This window comes from Equus quagga, chromosome 12, assembly GCF_021613505.1.
Source record: "Equus quagga isolate Etosha38 chromosome 12, UCLA_HA_Equagga_1.0, whole genome shotgun sequence".
Taxonomy (NCBI): Eukaryota; Metazoa; Chordata; class Mammalia; order Perissodactyla; family Equidae; genus Equus; species Equus quagga.
This window is the reverse complement of record NC_060278.1, coordinates 48,102,667-48,127,596: the sequence shown is the minus strand read 5'-3', so window position 1 is coordinate 48,127,596 and position 24,930 is coordinate 48,102,667. Positions and strand designations below refer to the sequence as shown.

Genomic DNA, 24,930 nt, shown 5'->3' with positions numbered 1-24,930 from the left:
TACTAAAAGCAGGGGCCAGCCCAGTGGTGCAGCAGTTAAGTTCGTGCCCTCTGCTTTGGCGGCCCGGGGTTCGCCAGTTCTAATCCCAGGTGCACACCTACACACCGCTTGTCAAGCCATGCTGTGGCAGGCGTCACACACGAAATAGAGGAAGATGGGCATGAGTGTTAGCTCAGGGCCAATCTTCCTCAGCAAAAAGAGGAAGATTGGCAGTGGATGTTAGCTCAGGGCTAATCTTCCTCAAAAAAATATATATATGTAGTAAAAGCAGAGTAATTGAGTTATATAGGTGTTAGTGATGCATGTAATCAAGTTTGTATGAACCTATTTTGTTCTAAGTGAAGCAAGAAAAATTGATGTAAACCATCTCCTACTACAATCATACTTGATAAGTCTTCTACTTAAATTTTATAAACTTAAGAGCTTCTTATTAATAATAAATGAATTAATAATTACCCCACTGCCAGGAAATGCAAATCAAAACTAGAAAGAGATATCACCTCACAGAATGGCTGTAATTAAGAAGACAAGAAATAACAAGTGTTGGAGAGGATGTGGAGAGAAGGGAGCCCTCACACACTGCTGGTGGGAATGCAAACTGGTACAGCCACTATGGAAAACAGGATGCAGAAACCGGACAATATGGAAAACATTAGACATAGAAATACCATATGACCTGGCTATTCCACTACTGGATATTTATACAAATTATAAGAAATCAACAATCAAAGAGATTTATGCACCCCTGTGTTCATCGCAGCATTATTCATAATACCCAAGATGTGGAAGCAACCCAAGTGCCCGTCAATGGAAGAATGGATAAAGAAGATGTGGTTATACACAGACACACACACACACACACACACACACACACACACACACACAGTGGAATACTACTCAGCCATAAAAAATGACAAAATTGTGCCATTTGTGACAACATGGATAGATCTTGAGGGTATTATGCTAAACGAAATAAGTCAGACAGAGAAAGACAAATACCACATAATTTCACTCATATGTGGAAGATACACAATAAAACACACAGAGAAAGAGAACAGATTAGTGGTTCCAGAGGAGAATGGGGTGGGGCCAAGGTGAAAGGGATAAACGGGCACAAGTGTATGGCGATGAATAAAAACTGGATTGTTGGTCTAAATACAATGCAGTCTCCACAGAAACTGAAATATAATAATGTACACCTGAGATTTACACAATGTTGTAAGCCCATATGACCTCAATAAAATAATTTTTTTAAAAATTATGTTACTGCCTGTCCAATAAAAGCAAAATATAACACCAGGACAACCCATTAATTCCTAGGTGCCAGCATTTAGCCCCATAGGACAGGAGTGGGTGGGCCCAACCCTCCAAAAAAAGAGTTAACAGTGAGGGTAGAACTATCCTGAGTCCTCCTAGGAAGCTTCCTGAACACTTCTCAGAATTGTCAGGACACTGCTAGGACCTCAGGTGGCGGCCACGCCCTGGTGTCACTCTGCATCTAATTATATTTCTTATTATGACATAGCTGCAATTCAGGGCTTCTAGGCGCCTCTTAAACTTGTTTAGTTTTTTCTTTAAAAATGTCAAGGTAGGCAGTCATCAGGGTTCGTGAGGGAGCAGGAGAAAGCAGAAAAGACAAAGATCAAATCCAAACTAGAGAAGGCAGTGAGCTTGGTAGATGTTTGTTTATAAATACACCGTATATTTTTCATGGCCATTAAAACTGGCTTACCTGCTGCTAATGTCCGTCCTTCTCCCGGAGCACTGGTGACACAACCAATTGAATTGCAGAGAGAAACAGTAAAGTTGTAAATCCTGTAAGGTTTTAGTCCTTTTACAACATAATACAGTTCTTGGGATTTTGCAGTGTACAACACCTTCAAGGCAAACAACAAAAACCACGAAAGTCAGATAACAGATAATCAACGTGAGAAACGTAATCTTGGCAGTCAAAGTTCCATGAATTCAGACAGAGAGAATTCCTGCCAGCCACTACTAGGAAAAGGGATTTTTTTTTTTTTGAAGAGTCTCAACAAGCTAGGATTTAATTGATAATTGTACAATCACACTGTTTTATGAGGTAATAATCTCGTTCCTGAGTGGATAAATGAGGAAACCAAGTTATTGCCTCATAAAGCAGCATGATAGTATGGTTATTGTCACCAATGGTAGAGATAAAGGATGGTGACATTGTCATTGTTATCATGAAAAAGTCCAAATAAAACCATGGGGCTTGGCCAAAACTAACCCAGGGCAGTAATCCCCACACGCTATTTCATGGAGCTGGTACAGAAAGATGTCACTATGTTCAATCACCCCCATCATTTTCTTTAAAGAAAAAAAAGCCACAGAAGAAAAAGAAAAAAAAACAAAGTAACACATTACTGAGCATCCACATGAGGTCAATTTTCAATTATCTTTCTTATACAAATAAGCATATGCAGATTAGATCAAACAGTTACATTTTTGGAAATATTTATTGTCTTTATCACACAATTTCAGATGAAAATAGCAGATTTGAACAAAGGAGACAAAGGAACTCCATAGTTCCTAAAAAAATAATTAAACAATCAACACTGAGAGTGGGTCTCGTCATTATAACCAGAATTGATCAAAAGCTACCAAGTAAATTGACTCAGTCTGTAGATACAAAGATTGCTGGAAATTATATTCAGAAAAAAAAAAGTCATTAAAACAGAGACTATGACACCAAGTGTGAGTTCAAAACTTCTTTTCTGGTGGATATTGATACACATTCAAATCAAATAATCTTCCATAAATATACAGATAATTCTAAAGGTTAGTAACATTTGCAGTAATTTTCTAGATATTTTCTCTTTAGGAGTACAATAAAATTCAATTAGAATACTTGCTCGGGTATTGACTTAAAAATTTCCTAACCTAAGTGAGTAGTTCTAGAAAGCAGTGTGACTGGAATATAAATTATATTGTTTACATAACATTTTTCAGAAATCAAGGTGATTTCAAAGATTCCAAAAATCTAAGAATAATTTAAAACTTTGGTACCATTTCCTTGCAATTATATTTAGAAATCACAAAGACATCAAACACTAATTTATTAATCCTCATCTCTCTAATTCTAAAATGGTTATTGAGGTACTGAGGATAGAAACTTTTCTGTGTAATGTGATTTAAAATTTTCTAAGAAAAAGAAAACTTTGAAACGAGTAAAACTTACTGAATATTGCTATAAAATTCATACCATTTAGAACAAATCTAGTGGCATTTAATGGAGACTTTTAGAAAATAAATTTGTTTTTAGGATAAAATACATTGAGGCATTTTCTATTTAATTTAGGAAGTTGACTCATTTTTTAAACGAATTACTCTTTGTAGCAAGAACACCTATGAAATATAGCAAGAAATAGAAAACGTAGGCTAATACTAGTTTTGATGGGCTTTTATATTTCTCTACTTACGGTTGTTATAAATTGCATGATTTTAAAAAGACATATATCCTAGAGCTTGGGACACATAAAATTATCACCCAGATAGACTTTGTCTTTTCCGTGTATATATAGTCATTTTACAGGTCTTAACAGATTTATCTAATTGCAAGTTTTCTTTGGGCTAAATCTTTAAATGGGTGGGAAGAACTTTGTAGAAGCTCGAAATCCTACACTGATATTATTACCACTTCTGTATATTTCTTCTGCCACATCCTTAGGCAAAGATTTCATGACAGGTATTTTACAGTAGGGCCTTCCCCAGAAATTTTGGCTACTTATTTACCAAGATTATAACAAGACACACTCAGGTCAGTGTGAATATAGATTTAACTACTGAGAAAGTGAAAATTTTGACTTTGCCATTCTTGATTTCACTTTCTTGAAAATATGATTAGGTAGATAGATATTTGTGGGGGAGAGAAAGTGCAAGGAAGAATAAAGTGACAGATCTATATCCTTATTCCAATTCAGCCTTCAGAAAAGGACTTTTAAACAAGAAAAAAAGATTTATATACACAATATTTGTCGATAAAGAAAAGATTTATTTTCCTGCCCCATTGATTGACAGTTACTTTATGAAGTATAAAGTAGTCCTATCTCAATAATAATCACTAACAATATCTAATATTTGTCAAGCTCTTTAAACTCCACAAAAACCATGTAGGTAAGCAGAAATTGTTTTCCCATTTTGCAGACGAGTAAAACCTGGAGCACAGAGATGAGCGATATAGCCATTAATTGGCAGAAGTGGGATACAAGCAAACAAGTTGACTTCTAAGGCTGTATTTTGACAAACTATGGGGTTTTCTTTCTTATTTTTGTGTCTTGGAACAGAATACTATAGTACAGTAATAGTTGTTTTGAAATGATGTTTTGCAAGAAGAAAAATAGTTTACAAAGCCAAAGAGTAGTGAAAACAACAACAAAACAAAAGATCAAGGATAAATATGGCATAAAATTAAAGAACAAACACAGCAGTTACAACTGTAAGTTTACCTTAAATCCTATAATATACTGGATTTGTAGACTAAATTGTTTAACTTAAAAGACATGTATTATGCTAGCTGTGTTTTAATCACTTGAGAAAGTTGCAAATCAGTTATTACTTATGCCCAGACTAATGGAAACATGTAACAAGGTAGCATCAATTACTTATTGGCTCTTTTTCTTCTTCTGGTTTTGAGTCATATATATGCTCTGTTCACTGAAGGCTCAGAAATATTAGGAAACCCATTAGTAAGGGCTTGAAGAGTGTCTCCCAAAAATTCTTGTCCACCCAGAACCTTGGAAAGTGATTTTGTTTGGAAATAGGGTCTTTGCAGATGTAATTAGTTAAATCGTCCTGAATTTAAGGTGGGCCTTAAATCCAATGTGATATCTTCATAGAAGAAATGAGAAGGATACACAGACACAGAGGAGACAGAGATACAGAGAAGAAGCCCATGTGAAGACAGGCAGAGATTAGACTGATGCTGCCACAAACCAAGGAATGTCAGAAGCCACCAGAAGCTGGAAGAGGCAAGGAAGGATTCTCCTCTGGAGCCTTTGGAGGGAAAATGGCCCTGCCAACAGTTCAATTTTAGACTTCCGGCCTCCAGAACTACAAGAGAATAAATTTCTGTTGTTTTAAGTCACTCAGTTTGCGGTAATTTGCTCCTGCAGCCCCAGGAAACTAATACAATGGGGTACAAAGGTCCGGCCTCTTGACTTAATTTGGGAAAACCTTAAAGGGTTGTGTCAGCTCCAGAACCACCCAGGATCACCTTAGATCCTTTCATCATTGCATCACAAGTCAGCTTCTTATTCTGCTCAATCCTTCATCTCTTACTACTTTACATGTGATGTTTCTGGGAGCACCCCTGCATAGACCTCCTGTATTCCATCTTCTATCACAGAATCTGTGTTCTGGGGCACCTGACCTAAGGGAGTGGTCCCAAGAAAGAGAGTCTAAAATGACGTTTTGGAGCTGGATCACCAACCAGTTGGCTGGCAACGAGAACCTCATCACAGGTAGCAGGTGGAGTACTGATCGCTCCTGCCATGCTCTAGTAGCACTATTCATAAATTTCACTAATGGTGAACTGGGGTGAATTACTAGTGGAAGGAAGTCCACAGATTTGGTGGAACCGGTAATTATATAGACTACTTTGGGGAAAGTAGAAAATTTAAGCATCTTGGAATCAAATGGCTCTTGTTGGGTGCTATCCATGTATTGAAGAAAGACAAAGAAAACGTGAAGGCCATCCATTTAAGGCAAACTGTGAAATTTAAGGCAATCATCAATTTAAGGTAAATTATAAAAACCTCCTTGGCATTATTGGTTCTCTATATTAGTAATATCTTATTAAATGAATCAGATAAGCAAGAAATGGCAGGTATGTAGAGGCGTTGGTAAGAATTACATGCTCCAAAGAGTGGGAGATCAACTTTTTGAAGATTAAGGGGTCTGCCACATCGGTGAATTTCTTAGGGGTCCTGTAGCCTGAGATGTACTAGGACATCCCACCCAAAGTAAGGTCAAATTATTCCATCTTGCGTTTACCACCACTAAGAATGAAACAGAACCTTCTTATGTTCTGAAGAGAGCATATTTCACATTTGGGAATACTATTCTGACTGAGTTACTGGGTAACATGGAATGTGGCCAACTTTGAATGCACCCCAGAGTGGGAAAGGATTCTTCAGTATGTCAAGGCTGTGTTGCAAGCAGACCAGCAACTTGGGACATAAAGCCTACTATAGTGCTAGAGGTAATTATAGTGGGGAAGATGCTGTGAGACACTTATGGTAAGCTCCCAATAAGAGAATCACAAGGTACGCTTGTAAGTTCTGGAGCAAGGGTCTATTACACAACGGCAATTAAACACCATTTTCTAGACAGCTGCTGGCATGCTATTGGGCCTCGGTAAAAGCAAAGCATCTGACTATGGAACATCACACGACCATGCAGCCAGAGCTACTCCTCATGGGCTGGTTTCTGTGAGACATACCAAGTCTTAAGGTCAGGTAGGCCCGACAAAAATGCTTCATAAAATGGAAGCGGATATCTGGGAATGGGCATAAGCAGAGCCAGAAATCTTAACATGCTGTGAAAGCAAGTAGTCCAGACTCCCATGTCATCCACCATTCTTATACTGGTGGCTCAATCTCAACTCACACCTATCAGTCCTCGGAGGTCCCTCAAGAGCTGAGAACGTAGAAAAACGAGATTTGGTTCATAGATGGCTTGTCTTAGTGTGTGCTTGCAAGTCCAAAATGGGTGATGGCTGCTCTATAGCCCCATTCAGAGATGGTCCTAAAAACCAGAAGTAAGAGGAAATCCTCTTAATGGGAAGAACTTCAGGCAGCACACCTGGTCGTCCATTTTGCGTGGAAAGGGAAGAGTCCCAGGGTAGATGACACCCAGACTATATAGCAGTGGCTTGCTTGTATTGGCCATGGGCATGAAAGAAGAAAGAGTGGGCAATCAGGAACCAGGAAGTCTGTGGAAGAAGAACGTGGATAGGCCCATGGGAGAGGCATCAAATATGAAGATTTTTTTATGTCATGTTAATGCCCAACCACAGAGCATCTTCCTCAGAAGAGGTGCTGAACAGCGAAGTACGCAGAATGATTTGTCCAGTTGACATCAGCTACTCGCTCTCATTGGCCACCCTCATGCTGGTAAAATGGGCTAATGGAGAACATTGGCCACACCATAAACTGGAGGGAGAACAAGAGCCTCCCATTCTCCAAGACTGAGTGAGACTATGCACACTGCATTTTCTTAGTTACGCTACGATTATTACTCTCATTCCTGCTGGCTGGAGTATGAATTACTAGAAGGCAATATGTCACTAAAACCCCCAAACCTTGAACACGTTAACAACCTTTGCTGCAAGGTGTGATAAATTCCACTCCTCAGATTTTTTCCTTAGGAAATAAAAATATGCAAAGTGTACATATAAGATGTTCTTATCAATGTGATTTATATTTCCAAAAGAATTAATACCATATAAATATCAACTGATTGTGAATTTGTTAAATACATTATCGTATGTCCAAATAACATGAGAGTACACAGCTACATAAAGTCAGTTTCTTGCAAGATATTTAAGGATACATGTTAAGTAGAAAAAGCAGATTTTATTACACAAAATTATACAATTTTGTTTTGATATATGCTTATATTAAAAAATAAGTGATATAAATATATAGAGTCTTGTACACATAATAGCATATTAAGAAACAGATGCCCCATTTAAGGAGTGTGTAAGGGAAGATTCTGTCACAGAATTTTGCAAACTCAGAAAAAGTCAAAATGAAGATAGAATTCAATTCTGAAAGGACAGTAGTTGAAAATAACAATACCTGTGAAAACGTTGCCGGAATAGGTTGTTGAGATGGTTGTTCGGAAATCATATTGACGTTATACCCCACAACTTTTCCTCTTGCATCATCATCTGCTGGCTTCTCCCAAGATACATTGAGAGAGTATGGTGAGAGCGAGAAGACTGAAGGAGGGGTCATGAATACAGGCGCTATCAATGACAATGACAACAGCAAAACAATGAATGCTGTGCTCACAGGTTTTCAAACTGGATTCACTATTTACTCTACTTTGTGAAAGACCCTGTTCCTTACACACTCTTCTGGTTTTTAAAAACAGAAGAATATACTAGTGTCTATAAAAACGATTCACTTCCTTTATGTTATCTGCAAGGATGTTCTCCATTTTCGTATTACCAGCAAAGATATTTTCCATTTACAAAGTAAAAACCATACAGGAATTTGCTTATCATAAAGATAAATAGCAGATACTTAGGTAGGAAACTATAGGTCTCACGAAGTATTTGAAAGGAGAAGTCTTGGAAACCGAATACACCTCAGTCTACAAAGTTTAGAACAAATCATAGGGACGTATTGGATTTCCTAGGTAGAGAAGTATTTCCTTGAGCCAACCTGATATAGCTGGGAGAATATTACTCTTCAGAAAGAAGTCAATCTAAAATGTTCTAAATAACCCCAAAGAAATTTTTAAAGTTTTCAATGGAGTTTGATTGAAATGTTCAGGGTACATACACATATATTCTCCCCCTGCCAACCTTGAGATCTTAATATGGATTTTAAATGTGCTAACCAAAGGTGTATTATCAAAGGACCACATCGCACCTTCATTAGCCAGTGACCCATAAGATGATAAGAGTCCAGCACTGCAGTTTCACCCATTATTTTTCATTTCTGACCTTGACTTTCCCCTTCCAGAACGCCATGGCTCATCACTTGTGCTATCATGGCACTATTATTTGTCCAAGATGGCTGGTAGTCATTAAGAGATGCTCAAGCACAATGCACATTTTATTCATGAAATGATTCCCTTGGACATCAACCTAAAACTACCCTTATCCTCCAACAGTCCTAACCGATCCACTTTAAATCAGGACTTCAGTCTCTTTGGACGTTCACAGACTCAAAGCATAACAAAAGGGCATTTTTTTGTTAAAGGCTCATGACATTTGAAGTGTTTTTAATGTAAAGCATAAGGTGAAGGATTAAAAATGTCTCAATTGCCTTAGCGAAGATATCTTAAGAAAATGAAAAATGTTCACCCTCGTTCCTCACCGTATTGCCCATTGCTTATAAGCACATTTGTGAATTACAGATTTTGATATCCAAGGTTTTGTCATTAGGTACAATCTAATACCTAAACTTTTTTTTTTTTGGAAAGAGAAATAAAAACAAAATCAGATTTGTGAAATTGGTAACATCTCTTTCGTCGAAAATAAATTGTGCTGAACTTGGAGCAAGATAGGACATATGCCAACCCACTTCAGGACTGGAAACCAATTGCTAATTTTCGCAAATGTTCCCAAAAGACTATTACTATAGTTAAGCCATTTTCCCCCTTGAAGTAATGGCTAAAACGTTTATTTTTTTCCCCTAAAACTTACTGCAAGTACTTTACGACCTTAAGTTATTTATGTAACCAACAGATATATTAAAATTTTCCCTTGGCCTATATAAATTTATAATTCTTGCTTTTCCAAATGTACTTTAGTGTTGTTGACTTTCTTTTGAGGCAATATTTTCATTTAGGAGCTTTAAAAGTAGAGTTCAGGAGCTGGCCCCAGGGCCTAGTGGTTAAGTTTGATGCATTCCACTTTGGCGGTCTGGGTTTGGTTCCTTAGTGCGGATCTACACTACTTGGAGGCAGCCATGCTATGGCAGCAACTCACATACAAAGTGGAGGAAAATTGGCAACAGATGTTAGCTCAGGGCGAATCTTCCTCAACAACAACAAAAAAAAACAGTAGAGTTCAAAGCATTGATCTTCACCTGATTCTCCTGTTCTTTCTGAAGTCCAGGCTGAAGACACACTGCCAGCCATATTCACAGCTAAGACTCTAAACTCGTATGTGGTATATGGTTCCAAGCCAGTGACGGTTGTGGTTGTTTGAGGAGGTTTTAATGCATTTTCATTGGCTGATTCTGCAAATGGGTGAGGACTGAGCCAGCCACTGCTCTGAAAAACTTGACGTTCTGCTGACATCATTTCTCCATTAGATTTCAATCTTTTCATGTATAGCTCATATCTTATAATTATTCCTAGAAAAATGAAACAATAAACCAAGATGACTCATCAGACAAATTGACTATTTTGGGGCTGGGGTGGGGTTAGGTCAGTTAAAGAGTGCTGACTTTTCATTATTCTTCTTGCTAGATTACTTGTCCATTTCTTTAGTAATCTACATGGTAGATACTTATAAAACACAACAAACTGATGGATAGATGAATGTCTGAAATACTACCAGAAAGCTTATTCATGGGAAAAACAGAACAACAGGGAAAGTGTACAAACACAAAATAACAATAATTTATGATAGGTAAATTCAATCTTTTTCAGGATGAATGGTCATAATTTCGACTAAGATTGGGAATTGGATCCTTGTACCTCTAATTTGTATATTTTCAAATTTGGTGATTTTCATTTGATTATCTGTTTAACATAAGCCCTGTTTGCACAAATATTAGAATATTAAAGTTAATTTCTGAGCCTGCCCTGAAGGCCTAGCAGTTTAAGTTTGGCACACTCTGCTTTGGTGACCCAGGTTTGGTTCCCAGGTGTGGAACCACAACCACGCATCTGTCAGTAGCCATACTGTGGCAGTGGCTCATACAGGAGAACTAGAAGAAACTACAACTATACACAACTATGTACTGGGGCTTTGGAGGGGGGAAAGAAAGAAAAGGCAGAAGATTGGCAACAGGGCGAATCTTCCCCTGCAAAAAATAAAAAAATAAAGTTAATTTCTAACTAGTTTTATCAAGTAACTTAAAAAGTCTAAGGAAAAAGGTTTTGCCATAATATGTACATGATATTAATTACTAAAAATCTATGACTGTGCTTCTGGCCTATATAACCAAGGGTTCAATTATATGAACACAAAAATTAACTTAATGGAGTCAGCTAGCTTATATACATATTTTTTGTATTATTTTATATCATTTTCTCACTTAAAAGAGAAAATTTATTGCTTATGGGTGCCCTAACTTCTGACACAGTCAAATATAATGCATTTCATAAATGAGTTTCAAATTAGAAACATCATTTGTGTTGTGGCAGATGTCATTAAGAGCAAAGATAATATTAGCCTTTTAAGGGGCAATTTAAATGAATGGAATTTGTTATTAGATTAAAGAAATAGACTTGTTTTACTAACCAGGACAAATAGTATCTTATCTCTTTAGAAATTGTTTCTCAATTATTATATCCTGCAGTTATAAAAATGAACACAATTGTCAGACTCATTGCACAATTCCAAATGCCTGTAATCTCATTCATGTTTTGCCCAAGAAAGGGAAACTGAGGGCTTGAATTCCTACCGTTGGGTTCCATTGGTGGAGACCACTCTACATGAAGCTCTGTGGCACTGATCGTCCGTACCTCTGGTGGACCCAGCCTTCGGGGAGGTGCCTGGGCTGTGGTCACTGTAAGGGGCGAACTATGTAAACAGCCCCCACTTGTACATGCCTGTACAGAAAAATGGTACTTGGTGAATGGAACCAGATTCCAGATGGTAGTTGAAGTTTCATGACCTTCATAGGGAACACATGGCTGGATGCCACCTAAAGGAGCACAGGACAGAATATATTTCTCGATAGGACCAGAACGATTGGAAGGTGCAGTCCAGATAAGTGTCACAGAGTCTGAGCTAACAGGAGTGATATAACTCAAGTTCAAGCTTCCTTCTGGGACCCCTGGTCTTGTCCTGTAAGTGACAGCTGCACTCCTTGTTGAACCATGCACATTGGTGGCCTCGATGTAATAGGAATATGAAGTATATGGTGACAGGGCAGTGTCTAAAAAGTACTGAATATCTGAAATGGAAAGAAAAAGAAAGAAAATAGTTACATTCCAAAAAAGTGGTAAGACGTCATTTTTAATTGTTTTCCTACTATATAACGTGACTACATAAGCTACACAATCCACTCTTTTGAATAAATATTTTCATATTTTAAAACTGAGATAAAGCAAATACTGGTTACTTTTATTGTGCAGTAAAATGTAAGAAAGGTGCCTTTTGTAATGAAGAATATTTAGAAGTTTAAGCTCTTGTTTTGTTCTTTATGTTAATACAGTGTTCTTTTTACAGAAGATGTAAGAGAAAGATCTTGCAGTTGTCCGAAACAGGAATAACTATGTTTTCTCTATGTAATCTGTTTGCTTGTTAAGCACTAAAACACTAGGGGCTGGCCCAGTAGTGTAGTGGTTAAGTTCTCACGCTCTGCTTCAGTGGCCTGGGGCTCACAGGTTTGGATCCTGGGCGTGGACCTAGCACTGCTCATCAAGACATGCTGTGGTGGTGTCCCACATAAAGAAGAGGAAGACGAGCACAGATGTTAGCTCAGGGCCAATCTTCCTCACGCACACACAAAAACAAAAAACACTAAAACAGTAGACCAAGGGTTGGCAAACTACTGCCATAGGCCACATCTGTCAACTGGCCAACATCTTGATGGAAACTTTCCTGAATTTCTGTCCCAGGGAAACTGTTAAACTATTAATGTTTCTTGTTGCTTTAAGATACTAAATTTCGGAGACATTTGTTATCAGCAATGGACAATTTGTACAAGGGAAGTCCTGGGTAAGCAGGACATTAGACATGAAGGAGAAGGTAGAAAAAAGAGGTTAAAAAAAAAAGATAGGGAAGGGACATGACCAGGCATGTGCCTGGACTTCCCCTTCTCTAAGGGGACAGTAGCATACTGTAGGATTCTGAAACATGCAAATGCCAGCAAGCAAAGGAGAAACGTTTACAGGCTCCAGCTCAATTATCAAAAAGAAGGCAATGAAGAGTAGGTTTGAAACTGAGAGGCAATAAATTGGTAGCTGGAACAAGTACACACTAAGAAATATTTTATGAGACCATGCTTCTTACGCAAATTCTTGGGAAACATTTCCTAGAGAAGCATATAAAAGTATTGATGTGTTATTTATGATAAGAAATGTTTGAGTAACTCAAGGTGGAATTTCTTAATGGCTTATACTGTTCTAATATTAATTTGTTACATTAATAGGATTCTAATATCAAGTAGCTATTTAAAATAATAGTGATGAAGACCATACAGCAAAATGAGGAAAAAATATAGAATGCAATAGTGCATTTACTTGAATATCACCATGAAAGATAAACTGGAGTACACACTAGTCTAAAACTTTTCTAAAGTGAAATTATTCATTTTACTATAGCACTGGAATTGTGATGCTTTAAGAAAATTTTTTATTTTAAGCTTTCTCGATTGGATATAACTCTTTTATAATAAAAATATATACATACCAAAACCAAAATCACTGTTTAGACAAATGATTATATAAGAACAGCATGAGATTCCCTTTTAGAGATACTAATAATAACAACCAGATATGCTGATTAATTTCCTTCCAAGTATGTTTCATATCAAATATCAAAAAATGTTTTCTCATTGATATCTAATTCTTATCTCTTATATTAGTGAGTTTTTCTATTATGAAATCAACCTGGGAACTCTTACCTTCTTAGAACCTAAGGGAACTGGGAAAATCCAGATTCATGTTCTCCTAATTCCTTACCTCTCCTGCATTGCAAAATTGAAATGGGTTGCACGGCAGAGGGGTGCTGATATTCATTTTTTTAAAAAGTGCACTGAGCATGCTTAAATGGGGTAGCAGTGGGAGAATATTATGAGATTTCAGATTTTATTGGATGTAGAAGAAAGAAAGCTAACTATGAGCTCCCATCACAACATAAATGTAATACATTTATATCCCTTAAGACAAATTCGTCTCACATTTTATTTTAATAGCTTGATGAATCGTCTTTCTTTGACACTAGACTTGATGTTCTAAGAAGCAGAACTGTCTCCTCCTTACTCCCCATTGTATTTGTAGTGCGTAGTATCAATGTCTGTTAAATCGATCAGTGAAATCGATGAATGAAATTCACTATGCCTCTTTAGAAAAAGTGATATCCTCCATGAGAAGGATTTGCTTGAGATATATTGATAGTAGTTGGTAAATAATTCTATCAATTATTCAAATGACTACTACATTGGTTTGAAATATATTAATTGAACATCATACCTGTTGGTAATAATAGAGTATTGTTGTCACAATGGGAAAATAAGGGAAATTTCTATGTCTATAACAGCCAGTGAGGAGTTACTATCACATATATTTCTGGCATATAATAGGCATTTCAATAAATATTTATTAAGTTAAATTTATCTAGATTCCACATGAGACTAAAAAAATCACAAAATTTGAAAAACAATCATTGAAGCTAGAAAAATGATGGAAAATGCTCTATTTAACATTTCAAAAGACAAAATCTAAAAGATAAAACTAAATATTAATGGTAAATATTCCAAGAGACTGGCATAAGCTTAAACTGGAAGGTGGAAGACATATAACCTGATGATGATTAAAAGAAGTTCAGCAATTTCTGTATGTGTGTAGCATTTGAGAAATGGCATATAATCCCAATAGATCAAAATGTATAAGAACAGTCTGCTTGATAAGTAATTAGAATAATTGTAGAATTAGGATGGCAATATATATTTGAGTAGGAATATTCTATATACCACACATAGTATGAACTAAATAAAAGAATTTGAAAGGGTATAAATAGGATTTCCCTTAATGTTGTCATAACAAAAAAATAACACTCAGGGTAAAAGAGAACTTATATCAAGCAGATCGCTTTCCTTAGTTAGGATCAGAATTAGCTCTATCTTTCACTCTGAGTTTGGAAAATTGTTCTCTACCACAAACTTCAGACTTTCAGTGCAACATTCATACTCCTTGCCTTGGCACTAATTCATCACGGTCTTGGATACCCACTCTGGTTTGTGGCATTCTCTCTAATGTACCACCCACCAAAGCTACATGGAACTACTCAGATTTCCTGAATGTGCCTTGTTTTCTCACACACTTGCATGTTTTATCATATACGATTTCTTCCCGGAGAATCATTCTTCCTATACTACGATATCTGGCTAATTCAGCTCACGTCACCTCCTTCTTATGAAATTTTCAATGTTCTCAATCACCATTTCTGTCGCCACAGGCATGGTTACCTCCCCACCTCCCAGTACTTCATAAACACTCGAAGTCTACTCTACTTCAACACTGAATACATTATACTGTAATTCTGGTTTACTTCTCTCTCTCTTCTCTCAATAACGAGAACTGTTCCTTCCATCTCCCTATTTCTAGTGGCTCATACAGTTCCTGGTCTGAAGTAAACTCTAAATAAAGATTTATTGAATGAGTGAATGAATGACTTTTCCATATGAATCCAATCTATTTTTTTAGGAAAGAATATTTAGAGCCTTATAAAAACAGTTGCTTGTCATCTTCTGTTTTCTTTCTCAACACCCTCCTAGATTTTCTGTTTGTTTGTTTCTCTCAGAGGTAACTGACCATCTTACCACTTGCTACAGTGATCCTTTGATGCAGAATGGAATAATAAATGATAGTGATATCAAAGGGAGAAATGAAGGGGCTGGCCTGGTGGCATAGCAGCTAAGTTTACATTCCTCTTCCATGGCCCAGGGTTCGCCAGTTTGGATCCCAAGTGTGGACCTACACACTGCTCATCAACCTATGCTGTGACAGGCGCCCCACATATAAATAGAGGAAGATGGGCACAGATGTTAGCTCAGGGCTAATCTCCCTCAAAAAATAAAAAAAAATGGTAGAAATGAAATCCCAGGGTTCACACATCATTGTGTAAAACTCTAAACTTCAACCATGTTAATGTCTCTAGGTGATGTTAGCAATGGTCACATGTAGAAATATTTATCCTCTAGTTTCCCTGTGGAAGGATTTTCCTAGAGTAACATTTAAGACTATCTCCCCACTCGTGGCATCCCAAATGAGAAATGATTGAACTGATTGTGAATTGGGGGGTGGGGAAGGGGGGACAGAGCTTGCTCAGATCAGCCCACTAACTTTTCTCTCTTCTAATCTGTCTTCCTGCAGGGGAGAGGGTACACTGTGCAATCTGGCTTTTATCAGTGATTAAAATGATTTTTAATTTTAATTTCCATCTTCATGGCACCTATGTCTAGTTTTCCTTTAGTTTTAAACTCAAGTAGGAAAAAATAATGGGTTCTTGACCATGCCTTAAAACTCCTACTGTGAAAAGAGTGCTATTGCCCACAATAGCTGTTCTCTTCATACCTATGATACAGAAAACACCTACAGGCAAGCCAGATTGGGGCTCCAGGGGAGATGATATTAGGTGCTGATTACGTACAATTCCCAGTGTGCTCACTTGACCTCTACACCTTTCTCTTCTATTTTTGAAAGTTGATTATGCACAAGGGTTGTGAGCATGCAAATTTTGCTTATTTCTTAAAAGTTTATTATTCAGAAACTTTGAAATTATTCTACCACTATTACCATTCTATTACTGGTAACAAATACATTGTAATCTTTAAAGATGAAAACACAAGAGTGTCATGATCTTAGGTTTGAAATTACTGTCCTAGATACTCCCATAGTGCATCAGGCAAGCTAGGAGAAGTTTTTATTCTAACAAGGAATCTATAATGGTCTCAAGCAAAAGATTAAACTTGTTTGGAAGACAACACTATTAATTTTCTTTGAAAAGTTCAATGATTCTCCACCTATAATTCCAATTGCCTTTATTTAACCCAAAGATTTGTGTTCATCCGACTGAATATAAGTAGTGTTTCCTCTTCATATTACACATGCTCTCCACACACTGAAAATAGAGTAATAAACATGAGGGTATTATTAGAATGATACGAAGTTCTGACAGCATTAACCAATTGTTCTTGCTGTTCAAATGCCATCATGCAGATAATTTTCACATCATTAATTACAGTGATTGTCAAGAAATGCCAGAAGTGGCATTTTTTTAATGAAAAATAAGGTTTTAGGAAATGATACCTTCTTTAATAGGATTATATAAATGTCTGATTAGTGAACGAGTACACATTTATTATGTAAGAAACTGTTATTTGGATTCTATATAAGTGCAATCATGAAAAAGAGCCGGAGTGTTTTATTCACATGTAATTATCTATAAAATAGATCATAATATGTTACTATGGAAAACATCCTCTGGATTGAAGGATATAATTGAAGTTTAATTTTATTATTGAATTAAGCTGTTGGGAAAATAGGGTGATGCTAATGGACAACTTCAGAAAGCATTCAGCCACTGGCACCGTCATCTTCAAAAATCACTTTCCATATTTTTATAAATATTTTCTTCCTCTTCCCTATCACAAAACTTTAAGTTTCAGGACAACTGGGTCATGCTGATATTTGGAAGAAAATAAACATTCTAGTAGCAGGTTTTTAGGAGGCTTTGCCAACATGGCAGATGTAGACAGATGTTCATTTCCCTTCGCAATCTGCATAATAAAGTTCAGAGTCTCCATTAACTTCAGAGAAGACTTAGAGTCCTGAAGAGAGACTTAGAGTTGACAGAAAGTGCTGGACATAATAATGCAGGTGCACGTCATACAGAATTAGGTGCAAAATGTAACCTACTAAAACATAGACAAAACAAACCTGTATGCGATGCCGAAGTTTGAAACAAATCAGTGTGTTAAAACAAGGCATCCTTCTAACCATTTTAAGGAAGATTATGGAACTTCAGTGTTTCGACATAGCTTTATATACTTTTCTCACTAATTAAGCATGTGAAACAGAATTTGGAAACTTGGGTATTAAACACAGAGAAGGAAACGGAAATTTGAATTGGAATCACTGTTCCAATGTTTCTTAAACCAGGTTCTTAAAGCAGTTTGCAGCTAAACATGACTAGAAGCAAAAATCAGAGACGACAGAGCTGGAAAAATGTCAAAATTTCTATTCATTCTGTCTTTAGGGAAACTGTATCTAAAAGATCTGAGTAAATGTTTCCAAAGACAGTGGGTCTCGATAGTTTGCTCTCTACAAGCTCTTTTAAAAATCTTCATAAAATTTATAAATGCCGAGAGAGTCTTGGTGGTTTGCTCACATCCTTCCTCTTCCAGTTTAAGTTCATGTTATGCTCTGTCTCTGTGAAAATAGCAATATTGCATAAAATTACATTATTTGCTTAAATATTAGTATTCTGGTTCTGCTTTTTTAAAAGTCCATTTTTAACTTGAGAATTTTAAAAGTTGAACCCATCGTAATGGAAATATTTGATAAATTTTCTATAATCCTTTTACCTAGGGAAGACTATCTACCAGTTTATTGTAAGTCTTCAGTATTTTTATATACATTTAAATTAAAATATAACTCACAGATTATTTTAATTACCTGAAACAATACATCAGAAACATTTTCCATCCATTGAAACATAAACTGAGTTATCATTTTATAAGATATTACGCCCCACAATTTACTTAACAACGTACAGGATTCTATCATGCCATGGACTTATTGAAAGTTTTTTGAATGTCTAAATCTTTCCAATATTTTGCTAATACAAATAGTGTAGGTATGGACATCTTTTGTGATTTTGTGTCCATTTATGAGTACCTTTTGAGAAAAACTTTCTAAGGTAGGTTTGCTGAGTCAAATGGTATGCAAAAGGCTAAGGTTTTTCAAAAATTTTAATTTATTCTGCATGAAAAGTTGTACCAATGAACCCAAATAGATAGTCCAGCAGTTTATGTTAAGTTCCAGCTCTTCCATAGCCTCATCAGTGCTGAATAGGATCATTGTTTTTTGATAAGCATTAAAGGCTTATCAAATAATAAGCACCTGATTTTTATTGCATTTCTTTGATTACTAGTGAGATTTGGAATTTTCTCTCTGCTTGAAACACTCTGCCGAGACAGAGGAAACCACAACATCTATCTTCAGTGTCAAAGAAATTAACTAATGTATCAGTTCTCAGAATATTATATCTTTCCATCACCAAACCTTGAAACTCACTGTATGGGTATTGATCTTCAGTTGTGTAGATTTCAAAACCATCCCTGAATAAACCATAAGTAAGCCGGTGGGCATTTGGAGAATCAGGTGGACTCCACGAAAGACTGATAGCAGAAGAACTTTGCACTTGTCCTCTGGGTGGAGGTTGCTGTGATGGAGCTAAAGTACAACGGAGAGAGCATTTATTAGCAAAGGCAATCAATAAGCACACGAGTAAACTGAAGTAAGATATCCAGCAAAGAGGTCTTTCTGATTCAGGATTACTTAATCAAGAAGACATGTGGTTTACCAAGACATTAATAAACAAAGGGTAGACATCATGAGTTCTCTAAAACAAAGCTTTTTATCTATAAGCATAAAACAAATTTGTAGGTCAACACAGCTGACATAAATATGGTTGGAGGAAGAACCCACAAAAGTTTACATTAAGTATTTCTTTGTCTTTTTTTGAGAAACTACCCCAGGATGCATAACATTTATTTTCTACCTAATTAAAAGTCGATATACACAAGTTCTGTTGAAACCTGAAATTTAAGTAGCTCAATTTTTGGATTTTTAAAAGGAAGTTTTCCATTCCACTGAGCACAATGTCTCATCTTGTTTCACAGAGCCCAGTGTAAAAGAAAAATAATAATTGGTGATACAAACAGTTATGGATGTTAAATAGTCTAAATATTAGCAAGAAAGAGTTTGAATGTATGATGTGAATACACTCACACCTGTTACAGGTGCTATAATTGCTCACAACATCTGTTAAAAGTTCTATTATTGTTAGAAGTAATATGATTGCTTCCATCAGGCACATAAGAGCATTCATTTCACCATTTTAGTGATATTTTGTATAATTTAAATATATGCCATGAAAACATTGTCTCTTATCACAGTATAGTTACCTTAGTCTCCCTGTCTTTGAGAATAACCCTTTCTTTTTCTCCCCAGAGTACATAAAGGTAAAGGAGAAAAATAAAGTCTAACTATTTTTTAAGGACAATCAACCACCAGTTTATTTACCCTCTTCTGGTTTAACAAGATGTATAATTCTGCATCCATTTAGAGAAGTATATTCTAATCAGACTTTCTTACTAAATAAGATATCAAAGGTACAGATTGCTGTGTTAACTTATTTTTTAAACCATTAATCTTTTGATTAATTTTTTTTGAATCACGAATCAATCAAATAATTATCAATATTTTTATATGAAATATATGAAGTCACCAGGTGACAGACAAGGTTTCAGGAGAAAAGAGAGAGCACACTCAAATTAAATCATTTAATAAAGAGCTTAATAAAGAAACTATTTGCAAAAGGACGGGCAAAGTGTAAGAAAAAAATGGAGTGATACTCTGGAATATGGTAAAGGCAGAGCTCTGTTACTATTTGTGTGAGGGATCCTCAAGACCACCCCCAGTTTCAACGACTCACAAGGAAGACTCACAGGGCTTATCATATAGTCCTACTCATGGCTAAGATTGATTACAGCAGAAGGATACAGAGTAGAATCAACAAAGAGAAAAGTGAAGCCCAGAGGAAACCAGGCACACGCTTCCAGGCACACAGGATGTGCTTAATCCCCAGCAATGTGCTGTGAAAGCGTGTGGAATGTTGCCACCCAGGCAAGCTTATTAGAAACTCAGTGCCCAGGGCTTGAATTGGGGGATGTTCGTGTGCCAGCCTCTGTCTGGCACATATTCAAATTCCAGATTCCCAGAAGGAAAGCAGGTGTTAAGCATAAACCACATAGTCTGTGCAAAATTTAAGGGACAGTGAGTCACTCACATGAGTGCTGAGGATGGTGGGAACGCTCACAAAATCCAGGTTCCCAGAGGCCAGGCAAAGGCCAACTTTGCAGGCTGGTCTTTCTAAAGATAAGCAGTCAGGCCTGCTCTGTTAACATCTTCTACACACTATCCTCAGCTGGTAGGGGCACAGCACTCAAGGATTGAAAGGGCCCTATGGGGAGCATCCCTTAACAGGAGGTGTGGCCACTCATACAAGGATCCAGCCAACTCAAGCCCACTCCTACACCAAGACAGGGACCTGGGGATTAAATATTCCAACTTCCCTTTCCGTCTCCCTCCAGATGACTGGTGGCCTCCTGCTCATAGCTGAACTGAAAGTCAGAAGGCAAGGGAGCATGCTGATGCAGACCATATAGAGTCTTGGGGGATAAAGCAGGGTGGGCAAGCATGGAGCAGAAAATGAAGTTATCCTGCACCCCAGGCAAAGATTTCCAACCAAGAGCTATTACTAATTCATCAGTACTCATGAGTGATACACTCCATTTTAAAGACCCGATATTATCCATTAATAACATCTTAAGAAAGTAAGTATTTCAGGAGCACTGAATTGGAAATACATAAAATTCCATATATTATGCATAAGTTCTTAAAGACAAGGTCTCTAATCCCATGGAAGATAATATTGATGTCATATTCTTAAAGAAAAATATTCAAACTTGATGGACTCTCACTCTTCCCCTTTTATTTCTCTTTTTTCTCCTTTGGAATTTGCATTGTCATATTAAAAGTCTAATTGTCCATATGCTTATTTAGATACAAAAACAAGAGTAGTAACAATCTGAGATTCCAGATAGGCAAAATGGCGGAGTGAGCTGACCCGGGATTCTCTCCCCTCCAAAATACAACAAAAGATTGGAAGAACTGAATTTCAGAGAATAAACATAATGCCAGCTCATTAGAGACCTACAATACCAAGAAGGTGGAGATCATAAACCTAGCTTTACACCTTCGGAGGCGCTGGAACCGTAGGAGAGGACATAGCTGCCTCCCCTAGAGTCTGCGATCACTGCGGCGCGGGTCGGGAAGGAGCGGGGGAGGGGCCGCGCGACCGGGGATCATCCAGGACTCCTGCCGCTGATTCAGTGGAGACCCGCTGACGGGGGGAAAGCTTCCGTCTGCAGGGACCCTATAAATCAAGGGCCTTGGGAGACCAGAGAACAGAACTGATCTGAACCCAGACCGGCACGTGTGAGTAACAGCCCCTCCCCCCCGGCAAAGCCAGTGGGTGCAGCCATCTTGCCCCAAGGCGGAGTGCTCATAACATGCGGCTCTTGACCCCCCATCTAGTGGCGACAGGCTATAACTGCTACTGAATTCTACCACCATGCGAAAAAACCACTCCTCTACCATCCAGCAATTTATAAAAGCCCCAGACCAGAAGGAAAACAATAAAAACATAGAATTAAGTCCTGAGGACTTCGAAGTGGGTAAACTAAGTGATAATGAGTTCAGAGTAGCTATAATCAAAAAACTCAATGAGGTAGAGAGAAAGATAGAGAAACAAGCCGAGTTCTGGAGTTACTTCACAAAAGAGATTGAAATCATAAAGAAGAATCAAACAGAATTACTTGAGATGAAAAACACAATGGACCATATAAAACAGAATACAGATTCCCTGAATGCCCGTGTAGACAACATAGAGGAGAAAATTAGCATAATCGAAGATAGACAGGCTGAATGGCGCCAGACAGAGGAAGAAAGAGAACTAAGAATTTAAAAAAATGAGGAAAATCTCCGAGAGATAATGGATTCAATGAGGAGTAAGAACACAAGGATCATAGGAATTCCAGAGAATATGGAAAAGGAAAATGGAGCAGAAAGTGTGCTTAACGAAATTATTGAAGAGAACTTCCCAAATCTAGGGATCGACGGAAAATGTGTGCAGAGGAGGGTTTTAGATCTCCTAGATTTGTCGATGTAAAAAGACCTACTGCAAGGCACATAGTAGTAAAGTTGGCAAAAAGGAAAGATAAGGAAAGAATACTCAGGGAAGTAAGAAAAAAAAGAGAATAACCTATAAAGGAGCCCCTATCAGACTGTCAGCGGATTTCTCTACAGAAACCCTACAAGCTAGGAGAGAATGGAGTGACATATTCAAAGCTTTAAAGGATAAAAATCTTCAGCCAAGAATACTCTATCCAGCAAGAATTTCCTTCAGATATGAGGGAGAAATTAAATCTTTTCCAGACAAACAAAAGTTAAGGGAATTTGTAACCAAAAGCCCTCCATTACAAGAAATCCTCAAGAAGGCCCTCATACCTGAAAAAAGAAAAAAGGGAGAAAGGGGACACAATCCACAGACTAGGGAGACCAATGGATAGAACCAGAACAGGATAGCAAATATTCAATTATAGCATTAGGGTAAAGGTAAGGAAACTACCAAAACAAGGATGATCTTAGCACTCTAACTACCAATTAATAAGACGAGTTGGAATAAAAAATGAAAATAATTATTTAGGAGGGGAAGAGCAAAGGGTCTAAATCATTATTGGTCAAGTAAGTAAGAGACCACCAGAGAATAGACTATATTATACACAAGATTCTAAATACAAATTTCAAGGTAGACACTAAAATAAAGTACAGAACAGAGTCACAAATCATAAATAAGGAAAAATCTAAGAAACCCAGCATAAGAAATTGCAGTATTAAATGGGTAGTCTAAAGCAAACAGGAAAAGAAATGCAGGAAAACAAGATAATGAGCGACAGATTAACAGCACTAAGTCCACATGCATCAATAATCACTCTCAATGTGAACGGATTGAACTCTCCAATAAAAAGACACAGAGTGGTAAAATGGATTAAAGAACACGATCCAACAATTTGTTGCCTCCAGGAAACACACCTCAGCCCCAAGGACAAACACAGACTCAGTGTGAAGGGGTGGAGGACAATACTTCAAGCAAATAGCAAGGAAAAAAAGGCAGGTGTTGCAATTCTCATATCAGACCAAGTGGATTTCAAAATAAGACAGGTAAAGAGAGACACAGAGGGCAATATATAATGATCAAAGGGACACTTCATCAAGAAGAAATAACGCTTATAAATATCTATGCACCCAACACAGGAGTACCAAGATTCATAAAGCAACTATTAACAGACCTAAAGGAAGATGTTAAAAACAACACAATAATAGTAGGGGACCTCAACACCCCACTCACATCAATGGACAGATCATCCAGACAGAAAATCAACAAGGAAATAGTGGAGCTAAATGAAAAACGAAAACAATTGGACTTAATAGACATATATAGATCACTTCACCCTGAAAGAGCTGAATACACATTCTTCTCAAGTGCACATGGAACATTCTCTAGGATAGACCATATGTTGCGAAACAAGGCAAGCCTCTACAAATTTAAAAAAATTGAAATAATAACAAGCATCTTCTCAGATCATAGTGCTATAAGGCTAGAAATTAATTACAAGAAAAAAGCTGAGAAAGGCACAAAGATGTGGAGACTAAACAACACACTACTGAACAAGCAATGGATCATTGAAGAAATTAAAGAAGAAATAAAAAAATACCTGGAAACAAATGAAAATGATAGCATGCCATACCAACTCATATGGGATACAGCAAAAGCTGTATTAAGAGGAAAATTCATCGCAATACAGGCACATCTTAACAAACAAGAAAAATCCCAAATAAGCAACCTTAAAGCACACCTAACTGAACTAGAGAAAAAAGAACAAATGAAGCCCAAAGTCAGCAGAAGGAGAGAAATGATAAAAATCAGAGCAGAAATAAATACTATTGAAATGAAAAAGGCAGTAGAAAGGATCAATGAGACAAAGAGCTGGTTTTTTGAGAAGATAAATAAAAATGACAAACCACTAGCCAGACTTACAAAGAAAAAAAGAGAGAAAGCTCAAATAAACAAAATCAGAAATGAGCGAGGAGAAATAACAACAGACTCTGCAGAAATACAACAGATTATAAGAGAATACTACAAAAAACTATATGCCAACAGAATGGATAACCTAGAGGAAATGGATAAATTCTTGGACTCCTACAATCTCCCAAAGCTCACTCAAGAAGAGGCAGACAATTTGAACAGACCAATCACAAGGAAAGAAATTGAAACAGCAATCAAAAACATGCCAAAGAATAAAACCCCAGGACCAGATGACTTTCCTGGGGAATTCTATCAAACTTTCAGAGAGGATTTAATACCTATCCTTTTCAAGCTATTTCAAAAAATTAGGGAATATGGAACACTTCCTAATACAT

At 37.0% G+C, this 24,930-nt stretch overlaps 1 protein-coding gene across 1 annotated transcript in view; it reads right to left on the bottom strand.

Annotated features, from left to right (window-relative positions):
• The window catches only part of USH2A (usherin), a 733,563-nt gene that overhangs the window by 504,994 nt on the left and 203,639 nt on the right, over positions 1-24,930 (bottom strand). The window contains exons 15-19 of the mRNA XM_046679838.1: positions 18,898-19,056; positions 11,334-11,828; positions 9,786-10,055; positions 7,821-7,990; positions 1,733-1,877 (exon numbers count right to left, since the gene is read on the bottom strand). Coding sequence (XP_046535794.1) covers positions 1,733-1,877; positions 7,821-7,990; positions 9,786-10,055; positions 11,334-11,828; positions 18,898-19,056 — 1,239 coding nt within the window. The remainder of the gene's footprint in view (positions 1-1,732; positions 1,878-7,820; positions 7,991-9,785; positions 10,056-11,333; positions 11,829-18,897; positions 19,057-24,930) is intronic.